We start from the raw sequence: 12952 nt of genomic DNA on the forward strand, positions 1-12952 counted from the left end.
TTTTATTGATATAGTTAAAACTGGTTTAACCTCACTACTGATGCAATTATACTGGTGAAGAAGTGCTTGTACTGCTTATTCTGCTTCTTGTACAGGAATAAGCTATATCAGTATAACTGTGTCAATGCTACAAGATCTGTAAACTTTTGTGTTTACACAAGACTTTATTGCATTTGAACAAGTAAGGACTTAAAAGCACAATTTCACAAACTGTGGTTTACTTTTTGGCTGATAAAAAAAAAGTCTATTTAAAACTAGTACTTAAGACTAAAAAACCCAACCAAAAAACTCCTCTCCCCTCTCTCCCACACCTTGATCCCAGAGCTTTAATTTATGTGATCTAGAATTCTAACTTTTGACCAATGCATCCACTTTATCTCATATTACTGGGATTCACATTAAAAAATAAAAAACCATTAGTCCTCATAGGGGAATCCAAGTTTGTCATCTTAACTGTCCTTCTCTTTCCCCACCTCCAGTCTCCTGTTGTAAGTACTGATTCTCCACAACTGCACTTTCTATCCCAGCATTCAAGTTCTGCATCATATATCCCCTTCAATTTGTACCACTTCTGATGCAGCAGACTACAGTATCACCCAACTCAGCACCTGTCATTCATTTAGAGGGATATTATTTGATTATCAGGACTCCATTCTCCACCCTCTTCCATCATAATAATGCCCTGAAGTTTACAGGACTAGCACAGCAGTAAAGAACAACGAACCCTTAAAGATAATATTACTTAGCAGTATAAAGTACCTTTCAATCAAGTACTTCAAAGTGTTTTCTCATCTTTAAGTAGTTTTATTTTAAATCCTGCTCAAGTGATGAGTAATGTTGAGATTGTTTCAGTTAAGATACTTACCGCCTCTCCCAGACATCAGTTGTCACAGCTTGGAAAACCATGTGTCCCTCCACAGTCCTACCAACTCCCCTTCTCATCTATCTCCATAAAACCCCAAACAAAAGGCAAACAATCTGCCTTATCTGGTTCATTGGGTAGTCCCATTCTTGAGAGAGGCAGTAAAATCAAACTAATCATCTTCTAGACTGACACAAATGTACACATACAGCATCATGACACAACAATTTTATTCCAGAGAACAAAGCCTAGAAGATTCAACCAAGGCACCAAAAAGAGGCTGATGAAAGGGTGACATCTTCATTTAATTAGGAAATCTAACTTTATTAACAGAACTTTAAAATACATAAGAGAGGAGGGATTTGGAGACAAGTCTAAGGCTGTGTCTACTCTAGCATTTTTCCTCAGATTCCTCATCATTGGTAGACCTGAGTCAGTGAGAGCAACAGAAGCAGCAAAAATAGAGGTGGACTGCCACTGGCATTTTAACTGCAATGTCATCCAACCCTGCTCAGAACAGGTCAAGACAATATGGTGGTTAAAACACCAGTGTCCACATGGAGCTCTGTCTACAATAGCACCCTTACTCATGTTTCCACCACTGGAAAGTTTTAAAGAAAAAGGACAAACCAAGCCTAAGAGAAAGGGCAGATTTGGCTCCAGGAAGATAGATGGGAATGAGGGGCTTGTTGGGAAGGAATACGGGTGAAGCAGATGCGAAAGGAGGTGTGTGGCAATGGGGATCCAGGAGGGCGGGGCGAGGACTAGGGGAGGAGAGTCAGATGCAATTAGGGCGTATGATATGGGGTCTGGCAGATGGAGCAGAAGAGAACAAGCGAGCATGGAGGGTCCGCGAGGGGGGCGACAGCAATGACAGTGAGGCAGCCTGCCCCACCGTGTGGGAGATAAGAGCCGGGGTGTGTCACAATGTGAGGCGCTGGAGAAGCAGGGGCACGACCACTAGTGACAGAGAGTAGGCATGAGGCTCGGTCGCTGCCCGGAGAACTGCAGGGCTGGGGCAGCTCGGAAGTGCCGGCTGGAGCGGGTATTCTCCGCTCGGCAGCCGCAGGCAAAGCCCCCAACCCCCGTACCTCGAACATAAGCCCCAGCAGGAGGCCCATAGCTAGGCAGGACACGGCGTCCGCATGGTTCTGGATCACGAATTCATGGCTTAGCACGGGCGGGCTCTTGTTCTTCCTCCGGAGCCCCATGGTGGTAGTAGCCCCCAAGGGCCTAGGCAGTGGTCCGGGTCCAGAAAACGGATGGTACCTCTTTCTCGACACCCTTCCCACCTCACGCACAGTAAACACCGCTGTCCCCCCCAATTACCCGCCCACAAGCCGGACTCAGCCAGTCACAGTCCAGGAGATCTAGGATTGACAGCCTTGCCGGTAAATCGCTGTGCCACCTGGAGGTGTGGCTTCCAGGGAGAGCGGGTCAAAAAACGCCGTTAGATTCTCGGAACGGCTGTCGGGGTTGAGTGATACTGACTCCAGCTAATGAAATGAGTCAGAGGGCGGGACCTCTGTGACTCCACCTGCAGTGGGTGGGGCTTACAGAAGACAACTAAGAGGACCCTTCAGGGGGGTTGGAGCGGTCTTTCAAGGTTACCTCCCTTTTCCTGGTGGAGCGCTGAGCGCGCGTGCGCGCCGCTTCTTGTATTGGTGTGGCTGCGGCAGGCCGCAGCGCGGTCTGCTTCACCTCAGTGCTAGCAGCCGGTGGCTCCATGGAGGCGACAGGTCCCAGTAGGCACCGCTCCATCCTGATCCCTATGTTGGGGTGCCCCTTCTGGAGCTGACAGACCCATCCCAGTGGGAGGCGGCTCCATGGAGAAGGCAGGTTTCAACATGCACTGAGCTATCGAAATCGCAGCCGGGTCGGGCCACCTCAGAGGTTGGGTGGCTCTCGGACTGCGTGACACTCATGAGCTGAGTAGCCTAGGTCTCTTCCTTACCGTGGGAGATGCCTCCCACGCCGAGCCGAGCTCAGGTTCCCGGACAGCCATGTTCTATCTTAAAACAAGCAGCACCGCAGCCCTTACAAAGATACAACAGCTTTTTCCAGCAGGCAGCTCTTCTTGGCTGGGCTGAGAGGCTGGGCTTCCATCGTTGGTGCTGTTGCTGACACTCAGGCAGACATGGTTGAAAAATGGGGCAGCAGGGTGTCTGAATTGTGAAACTCTTTATTCTTCTCAAATTTGAGGAGGCACTTTCATTGAGATGTCAGGATTTTTTTTTCCAACTAGTCAAAAATTCGTTGAAACTTTGAAGAGTTTTCATGGGCTGTAGTGTTGGACTCAGAGAACGTTCTGGAACTTCCCATACTCAACTAAGGAAAATCATTGTCAATTGACTAAGAAGCAAACTACGGAGTCGTGAAAGGGCATCCTAGAGAAAGGCTTGAGTGAAGGATACTTCATCAGTATTGTGAAAGTATTCAGGTGACAGGGAAATAAAAAAAAATTTGGTCCCATCATATAATCAAATCCATGTTGGTGGAGCCTTTCAGTGCATGCTGAACTTGAACTGACTTCAGTGAACCTGGGGGTAGGTGCAAGGCTCCACCCATGTGAATCCAATTGTGAATTTAAGTGGGGAGTGAAAATTTTAAAATAAGTATTTGTAGAGGAGAGAATCTCTTCAGCAGTCTTAAAGTTAGTATCATTTTTCCATTGTTTGTTACTTATCAAATGTTGCATACATTCAAATTAATATGAAAGTACTTATTTTGGATCCCTGAAATGCCTTCTTACTAAAACTGAGTGATATTCCTGTGAATAGTCCCCTACATTTTTAAATAAATTCAGTTTGGACATATTCATGCCCCATTTTTGGTCCGTGTCTAAGTTTCAGGCATATGTAGCCAGAGAAACTGAATTTTATATTTACACTCACAGGTATGCCCTTCACAAATACTTGTATGTTCATTTGTTTGGGAAACAGAAACATGTTGCTTGTCCCAACTAACCAAAATCAGGTACTCAGTGATCTATTTATAAATCATGATCACTTTACAGTGAAAAAATTTGCAAACTTGTGTTACCAGTTCTTGTAATTTAATCACAAGTCTTGTGATATTTGATGTTTTTTCTTAAAGACCCAGGTCCTTCGGGTGTAGGAATCTCAGGTTTCATGAAGGGTTTTTTTTAAGCATCTATGATTGTAGAGGAAAAAGTTGGAAAAGGCGAACTTCAATGGCTCAAACAAAGAAAGCAAATAAAAAGACCTAACATCTATTAAATAACAATATTAAAAATGATTTAAGTTAAAGTCATTAAATGGGGGAGAGTGTCTAAATTATGATTTTTTTGAGCACTTGAGACTGGGAGTATTGAATATATCTAAAGAAAATGATCCACTTGCAGGTTTTCTGCAAATGGAAGAAGAGGCTGAACTTTTGCAATATATTAATTATAAATTATTGGTTCAACTAAACTGAATACAGTAACTGTTTTAAAGTGTCTTGTGAAAGTAATTAGATTTTAGCATCAAAAGCAACTAGTAGATTGGCTTAAAAATAAAGTTCTTGTTTCTGGGTCTGAGCAGAGATGAAGTTGCTATTATTGCCATAGTAAGCAGAATGAGCACGGTCTTTCTGAGACACTTTTACTTGATATAATAGCAATTGGTCGTATTCTGCTATGAGTAAGCAGAAAGGACTAATACTGAGATTGTTCTGATCTAGAAAAACAATCAGTGACATTTTCCTGTGGTAAATTATGTTATGGGATTCTGTATACTGTCTGTCATTGGATCTAGTTTACAAATAAAAAGATGAATTTTTCTAACTGCCAAGTACTGCAAATTTAGCATAAGATCTAAATATTCATTTACATACAACACTCTCTGCCCCGGCATTATCCCTATTAATAAAGAATGCATTAGCAGAATTTAACTGACAATTTTCTATTCTGTCTCAAGCATCATCTAACATATATATTGCTCTTTATTAGTTGTATTGGTTCTAAAAAGAAAAACAGGACAATAAACCTGTATTTTTCTTTAATGTATGTGCTGATATTTGACAGACAAAGGAATCAGATGATTAAGGAGGAGATGTTTTTGCCAGTATAGGCCCTTCTGCTTCAGCACACTCAAATCTGTACACTAGCACAAAGGCCGATTGATTTCACTGGGTCCTGTGCCAGCTCAGGGTTTATCCTGACAGAATTTTTTCCAGTATTGTAGCCTAACTTTTCTGACCATCTTCACATTTGAACAACCTTGTACTTAATTTAAGCCATGCAGAACTACAGTGTTACTGTTAACATTTACAGTTCTTTTATTATCATAGACATTGTGCAATCAAATATAAGAAAGCTATATGAAACTGATATTCTTCATTCATCTTAATATCCTGCACCTAACAGTTTTCCTCATACTTGTGAATGAGAACTGGCATAAGACCAAAACCTGCAAACACTTAATCACACATGTAACCATTCACACGAGCAGCAATACTGAGCTCTACTGGAGTATTTATGTGAGGGTTAACTTACACATGTCTACAAGCATTTGTAGAATGGGGCTCTAGATTTTTCTTCCTAATATCTATCTGTACTGGTAAATGTTAATTATATGCTTGAGGAATAAGATCCTATTTAACATTTCTCAAGTAACATTTTCAAAGACAATTATATAGTTAAAACTACATGTATCATCACTTTTTTAAAAAGGGAGAGTGTTTTTTAAGTTAGTTTATATGTGGCCCAAGATTTTAATGACATAGGCCCCAATCCCACAAGCAAATCCTCACGGGACTTGGACAAATGTTCAGTCACATGGATCCAGTTTCAGGAAGTAGGGCAAAAAAATTTACAGTGGGGACAGAGAGATGTAAAATTAATGTTTAGACTCAGGACAGTTTCCAGTGGAGTCCCCGTTTCTCAACTCAGCATGACAATTGGTCCCCCTATTGATAGTTTCAGTAGAGGCCTAAAATGGAATTGGTATTGAAAATGAACAACCTCATATGCATTTACAGAGGTTACAGGTGGATTAGTGGTAGTGCAAGGTTTCTTCCCTTCCCTCAGTATGTCTTAATCGTGACATGCAGTACCAATTCAGTCTTAGACTTCTATGTTGAGACTGCCACTAAAAGGGCCAGTTATGATTCTGGTTTGTTACATAGAAATGTATCCACTAGAAAGTAGATTGAGACTAGAAATTCATTTCATGGAGGTAACAAACAGGAATGAAATTTTTAGCAATTAAAATCCTGATATGCATTTGAACCAGTAATCTGTATGTGAAAGCCTCCTAAAGTCATTCCTAGTCCTTGAGGCATCTGCCCCCTTTGAAAAATCCAGTTTTAATGGATCAAACTGAGAAACTGGTATATTAAATACACCAATATGATTTCACAGAAGTAAGAAATGAATGAGCCCTGTTAAAAGATTTTGTTCACCCTTCTCTGCCAGTGCAGGATTATTTACTAGTTGATTTTGTTTCAGAAAGCAAGAATTAGCATCCAACACATCTCACCACACAGCTGCAGGAGGAATCCGGGAACAGACCTATTCAGCATCATATACTTTATCAGAAAGTAAGTAAGTAATGTTAATTTCTAATATAATATCTTTGATTTGCAAATAATAAGTGAGGCCCTGCAGGACCTTGGCTTTTAACTATCAGTTTTTCACTATTGCTATAATATAGTGCTTTCCATATCCTTCTACAGTAAGAGATATTTTTCTAGGTTTAAGGGATGGAATAAGTGAAAATCTGTTACTCCTGCATTTATAATATCTTGCCAGAAAGAAGATCAGGAATGAGTCCTGGGATAGTTTATACCAGATGGGAAAGACAGTGGACTATGAGGCAAGTGTTTATAGTTCAAAGTATTATCTTCCTCCCCCTCCACTTTTATAGGAGATGGAGCATGTTGCTTCTGCACTGATCTCAGAGCACATTGCCAGAGGATCTGAAAGTTAAACTTTGAGGTATCGGAATAGGTTCTTGTCTATCATTTCCCTTCCCCTATGAGAGCTGATGCATATTACACCTGTACTGAGCTCAGTGAAATATTGCTAGAGGCATGGACAAAAGTGGATCCTAAAGTGGGTGGGAGTGTGGAAATTAGCAATACTGAGAAATGCTAATTTAAGGACATGATTTTTGCAAGTTGGGAGACACTCACTTGATGTAAATACATACAATTTCTCATTCATTTGCAGCAAAGGATTTCCATTGGTTAGGAGGATGAAGACCTTCTGGGGGTGTAGGCTATCAGCAGTTCAGGATGAGGCAGGAAGGGGCTAAGTTATTGTGTTGTATTTGGATGGCTGCTTCTCTCCAGCTGAGTTTAAAGGCACTGTAATTAAAAGGTTCAAAATGTCTGGGTTCTACTGAGTATTTAGCTGGAGTTTATGTTGCAGGTGAGATTGAGATTTATTTAACTTGAGTTATTTATTGCTCCTTCCTCCCTCCCCCCCATCTCTCAGAAAAAAGTACTACTCCAGTTTGCTCTTTTACTCTGAAACTGAGCGAAAGCAATTTGCAAGCAAGTACCCTTTATCACTCACCCAGCCACATTTGCCTTAATCCATTCACTGAGAGTTAGACTCCTTGACATATCTTCCTTCTGAATTATGCTATTACTCTGGTTATCTTTTGCACTGGTTTACATTAACACTTGGTGGGCATTGCCTGAGTCCAGATCAGGGCTTCACAGTATTGTCAAACAAAGTGGATCTACCTGTTTCAAGAAATAACCAGTGCATTATACTTTTCTAGTCACTGTAACTGTACCAATTTAAATTTCTCGTGCTGCATGCACAGGAGAAGGCAGCATTTTCTGAAATTGAGTTTATGTGTTTAATTAGTAAGATTTCTGTACTCAGTAGTCCATGGAAACACTATACACATGTGTAAGGCATGTAAAAAGAGGAAAAATAAAGAAAAGATAATAAAAGACAAATAAGATGGTGGGTTTGTTGTAGTAGAAGTGGAACTGCAGAAGGCTGATTTACCTGCTATACAACTTGGCTGAAAGATTCTGTTTCCCCTCCAGTAGCTGATGGTAATATTATTATGTTCAGGGAAAGGAAATGCAATGACCCCCTCTTCCCAGTCTGTATATAGTCTGGTCTTACAGGAAAACCCTAGAGACCTGAACTCAATCTGGGCAGGTAAATAAAGGAGAAAATTATTTGCAACTGTCTTGTTATAAAACATGTATTTATTTGTATCACAATAGTGCCTAGAGGCCTCAGCCTTATTGTTCAAGATGTAATAAATATAAACAAATAAGAGATAATACCTGCCCCAAATAACTCAATTTTATTTAGTTATTGATTTGGGAATCACTCCAATTAAGTGTTCAGAGTTGTATGCTTGGACTAATTGCATGGGGCTGCTTAAACGTATCCTAATTACCTTTTTGTTAATCTTTTATTTGCTTCTTCCTTTATAATTTTGTAACCTCGTAATTTAAATTGTTTCTTTGTTGTCAGTTGAATATCTGGTCCCAGCTCTGAAATGAAGTAAAAAAAAAAAAAAATCTTAGTCCTTGATTCTGCAGCTACTGTTTTATCCTGGTTCTCCTTTATAGCAGTGCCTTTCATTTTTGTTGTTGTTGTTGTAAAGTGGACAGAAGTTAATTCTTCGGTAACACCAACTTCAGAACTATTCCATAAGTTAGTTAACAGAGTAGAAGTGGAATGCTCTGATGTTTTCCTTCATTCCCGCTCACAAGCCCACGCTCATCATCTTTACAGTAATGGACCAGGTGCTAAAGTTGCTTCTGGTTTTGTAAATGGCAGTATATTGTATTGCTTCTAAACCAGTTGGCTTGGACAATACAGCTGCTATTGCCATTGTACTTATTTTATTGCCTTCTTATTTTGGTAGGTGCATTTCAGAAATATTTAGCCTGAAGATATATTAGGACAATTAGGATATATTAAAACAATAAGCAATGCCTGCAGCTCAGAGTTGAAAATAGTTTGTGGTGCCAGCCTTAGCAGTGAGTGAGCAGGTATATTTGTTTTCTGTAAGGTTATTCTTATGTATATTTGGTCAAAGGAAATATACAGAAAATCAATTCTATCTGCCTCATCAGCAAGTAGGTTTGGGTTGGAAGCAGTGCTTGCACAAATTAACTCTATGGCCTACTATTAAGTGATGTTGATTTGTTCTTCCTGTACCCAAAATGTAAAATCAGGTTACTCTATCTTTGCTTCTAGAGCTGTGGAAGTGTACCACTGGTGTGGCGGACTCCACTGAAATAAAAAAGAATGACTACATTGACTTTGTTATTTTATGCTGAAGTTGAACAAATGAAGTTATCAAAAAGAGTGAAAGGTCAAGTGATTGTGATGGGGTAAATACACTCAGCTTAAAATCAGCGAGCTAAGTATCATAATATTGGCTGTATGATATCCTGTTGAGGTATGAGAGAAATATTAAAAGATTAGGCTATTTAGTTCTGCAGGCTGTTCCATGCAGCCCAATCTTTGTCTGCATAGAGCTTCCCTAAAGTCCGTAGGACTCAGTGCAAGAACAGCGAGCGGCTTGTCATCTCAGAACAGCTTGCAGGATCAATGCCTTAGTTTGGAAAGGTCAATGGATATAAAATGCTGCATAGTGTGGTGAAGGCCCATCTGGTGCTTTCATTTGTTCTTTCCTATAATACAAAAGCAGACATGAAAACTAAAGGTAAAACAATTAAATGGGATAGAAACTCGTATTTTAAACAGCATACAATTAATCCAAGAATTTTGTTGTTGCAAGATGTTACTGAGGCTTAGTTACACCAAAAAAAAAGGGGGTGGGTGGGTGGAAGGATAGATAGATATGAATAAGAACGGCATTTGCAGTTATGCTGCAGTGGCTAGAATAAAATTACAAGAGCCTATCAATCTTCTGTCTTTTGGGAATAAGATAGATTGCCAACTGGGGTCTGGAAGGAGTTTTCTCCTCATGGTATAATTTTGAACAGCAGGTCAGGTATGTTATAGAGTTTTTGGTTTTCCCTTGAAGCATGTGGCTTCAGCCACTGCTGGAGAGAGGATTCCTAACTAGATGGACCGTTGATCTCTTCCTGTATGTATGGCACTTTCTGCATTTCTGTGCTGTTCGTAAGACCTGATTAATGGACTGCTCTGCTTTGTAACGATTAAAATTTTTAAGTTTTAGTCATTTAACAAAAAGGCTTCTCAGGTTTAATTGAAGTAGAACAGAAGTGATGTTTGCCATCTGCAAAAGAGGGATAATGACCCTTGTAGTCCTAAATGTACTATGGAATCTTCAGAGACCTCCTATTTCAGTTTTGTTCAGTATAAGAAGGTCCTGGCAGAATGCACACAGGATTGATTAGCCTTGCTAAGGCCAATATGAACTCCACCTGATATTTGCCAGATCTCTCCTATCTCAGAAAGGAATTAATAGACTTGCTTCTAATGTTGTGCTTATGTAGGTAACATAATGGAAAAAGCATATAGGCACAGTTTAAAGCTTCAGATATTCGGGTATATAAGTGGCTAGTCAGTGGGCCTGATGCATCAAAATAAATTTAAAACTAAGCAAGGGTTGAAGTCAACTTACAGTACTGTGAAATTGAATGGTAATTGTAGAAGCTTAAAAAGGTAGGAGGAGGATTCTAGTTTATTGGCAATCTTTAATGGTAAGAAGTTACTTTGCTGAAACCCAGGAAAACAAAAGAGGGAAATGTCCAGGCACCAGTTCAGCATCTCCATGTGGTAATCAAAATTGTTGGATGTTAAGTAAATGCATGCAGCTTGTGTTGTGACTGATATACAGTAGAATCTTCTACTGCCCACTTTATAATGGCTCTTGTTCCATCCTGAGGCTCCATTTTTTCCTTCCGGAAGACTGGATTGGTTTTCCCTTCAGAGTCCAGTACCTTTACATTGTTGGAGAGGTACTTGTTGAGTGACATAAAAAACACACTGATTTACAATAGTATGTTTTGAAAGCCACGTGTTGGGTAATTTTTTGTGATGGAGTGAGTGAGAGGGATCTTACCTATGAAGGGGTGGTAAGTTAGCAACGGAATGATTTTCTTTTTTTGGAGTTGAGTTTAGGGAATCCAGAATAGCATTTCCTAATATATACGTCCCTCTTAGGTTCTACATCTTTTTACTGTACATTTGAAAACAAGTGCTAGGTACAACTTAAATTGTGCAAGAAAAATCCCGTTTCTTTCATTAGTGTTACAGGGAAAACATTTAAAATAGAAGTCACAATGTACTTTCATAGGTCCCAGAATATGTTGTTATATTGCAGCTTTATGTCATGACATGATGATGGTTTGGAAGTCCTAGTGGAGAGGGATTGTTACTACTCAAAATTTATACAGTGTCATAAATGTATATGGTGCCTTACAAAAATAGACTACTGTAGACATGTTGCCACCCCAAAGCTTACATTGTAAGGGATCAATCTTGTTGTCACTGAAGTAAAAGGGAGTTTTGTATTGATTTTGGTGGGAACAAGTTCAGGCCCTAAATAACTAGACAAACATAAGAAAAATCACAAATTTAGGCAATGAAATGCAGGGATTATTGATGAAAAGGAAAGATTACTTGAAGTTGGCAGTGTGGAGGTCAGGAGTAATGGGCACAATGGAGGAGAACAAAGATGCATAATCAGTGCAGTTTACTCCTTATTTCTGTATTTAATCAGATGGAAATTACTGCTGTAGGGGAGGTGTAAATATACATGATCTATATCCATGCACATTTGTGTGCACACACATGCTTCTTTCACTGCAGTGGGGTGTACAAGTTTTTTTCTCTTGGAATGGAGATAAGCTTTTATCTTTGAATGTGGAGCTCTTCAAAGAACCTCTTTCAAAGGTCACTGTCCAGTTCAAATACTGAATATAAAATAAGTCTTATCTTACAAATAACACCATAGAAAGCTGAAAATGTAAACAGTTCTCATTCATTTTTTATTCTTTATGTTGTTTCAGTAATTATTACACTTTCTCTCCATTTGTATAATAAAAATAAATGAATCAATTGCACTTTCAGGCTCTAATACAATGCTAAAATGCTTTGAATACAAAATAAGAGAAAAAGTCAATTACACTTTCAGATGCAGATACAATGCTGGTGAAGATTTAAATCCAAACACACGTATTTTAAGAAAAAACAATGAAAACATTTTCATTGGCATTTTATTTTGTAAAGCTTTATTTATAAAACCTACATTTTTGGCAAAAGTTGACTGGACTGTATCCCAGTAATAGCCTTTCCTTTTCTTCTCTTAACAGGTTGATAATACAGCATTAGAAACATAGGTGTTGGAATTAGGGGTGCTGCTGCAGCCACTGGCTTGAAGTGGTAATAACAACCCAAATACACGGTTTCTATCTTCAGCACCCCCCACTATAAAAATTGTTCCAGCACCACTGATTAGAACCCTTGCTGGAAGAGCCATGCTGTCTTACTTTTTCACTTTAAAAAATAAATTTGCATATTTTCTAAAATGATATGCTGTTAAAGCAAATTTGAGTGTGAATGTGAGTGTGTTAACTTTTAGTGCAACATCCACATGCAAAATAACATATCCAAATATATTTGTGCTAGAGATGGACCATATGGGTCTGAAACAATTAGCCAGTAAGAGAGAGGCACTTTTTTTCCTTACTGCTTTTCTCCTATGGTAAATCTGAACTCTCCAGTATGTCATATTCTCTCTGATACCCTAAAAGCCTTATGAAAACATAATTAAAATGGGAGGAAAGTATAGTTCTGAGAGCTTTAATTTGGCTCCTGTTGCTAGAGAACTCACCTGTACTATTGATTTGCTACGTCTCTTGACCTGTAAATTTGTCCTAGATTTAAAAAAAAATATTAGTGGAGCATCCAGAGAAGACAGCTTTAAAAAAATATATATTTTCATATTTATTAACAGCATATATTGACATATCTAATATACAAAGGTTGTTTACACATTTGTTATTGCTCTCTCCTTTTTTTTTTTTTTTTTTTTTAAACCACAGATAACAGGCATTACCACCATGTGGTATAGTCTCCAATAGACCCCTTTCCCTCTCCCCCAAGTTTCATCTCACAAAGACACTCCTCTGACCACTCTTCCACCAAATAAGTTGGGTAATGAC

The 12952-nt window shown here is 39.2% G+C and overlaps 2 protein-coding genes across 5 annotated transcripts in view; one reads left to right on the plus strand and one right to left on the minus strand.

The window, feature by feature from the left end:
* Window positions 1-2201, minus strand: part of LOC115634924 (translocating chain-associated membrane protein 1-like 1) — a 50469-nt gene extending 48268 nt beyond the window's left edge. The window contains exon 1 of one of the 2 annotated variants that reach the window (XM_030532962.1): window positions 1954-2201. In XM_030532962.1, the coding sequence (XP_030388822.1) occupies window positions 1954-2073 (120 nt within the window). In that variant the 5' untranslated portion in view covers window positions 2074-2201. The remainder of the gene's footprint in view (window positions 1-1953) is intronic. The other variant, XM_030532964.1, reaches the window with a different exon arrangement.
* A 319-nt stretch (window positions 2202-2520) lies between these two features.
* Window positions 2521-12952, plus strand: part of ZMYND8 (zinc finger MYND-type containing 8) — a 132963-nt gene continuing 122531 nt past the window's right edge. The window contains exons 1-2 of one of the 3 annotated variants that reach the window (XM_030532853.1): window positions 2521-2697; window positions 6315-6406. In XM_030532853.1, coding sequence (XP_030388713.1) covers window positions 2689-2697; window positions 6315-6406 — 101 coding nt within the window. In that variant the 5' untranslated portion in view covers window positions 2521-2688. The remainder of the gene's footprint in view (window positions 2698-6314; window positions 6407-12952) is intronic. The other 2 variants (XM_030532849.1, XM_030532851.1) reach the window with 2 other exon arrangements.

Source organism: Gopherus evgoodei, chromosome 14, assembly GCF_007399415.2.
Source record: "Gopherus evgoodei ecotype Sinaloan lineage chromosome 14, rGopEvg1_v1.p, whole genome shotgun sequence".
Classification (NCBI taxonomy): domain Eukaryota; kingdom Metazoa; phylum Chordata; order Testudines; family Testudinidae; genus Gopherus; species Gopherus evgoodei.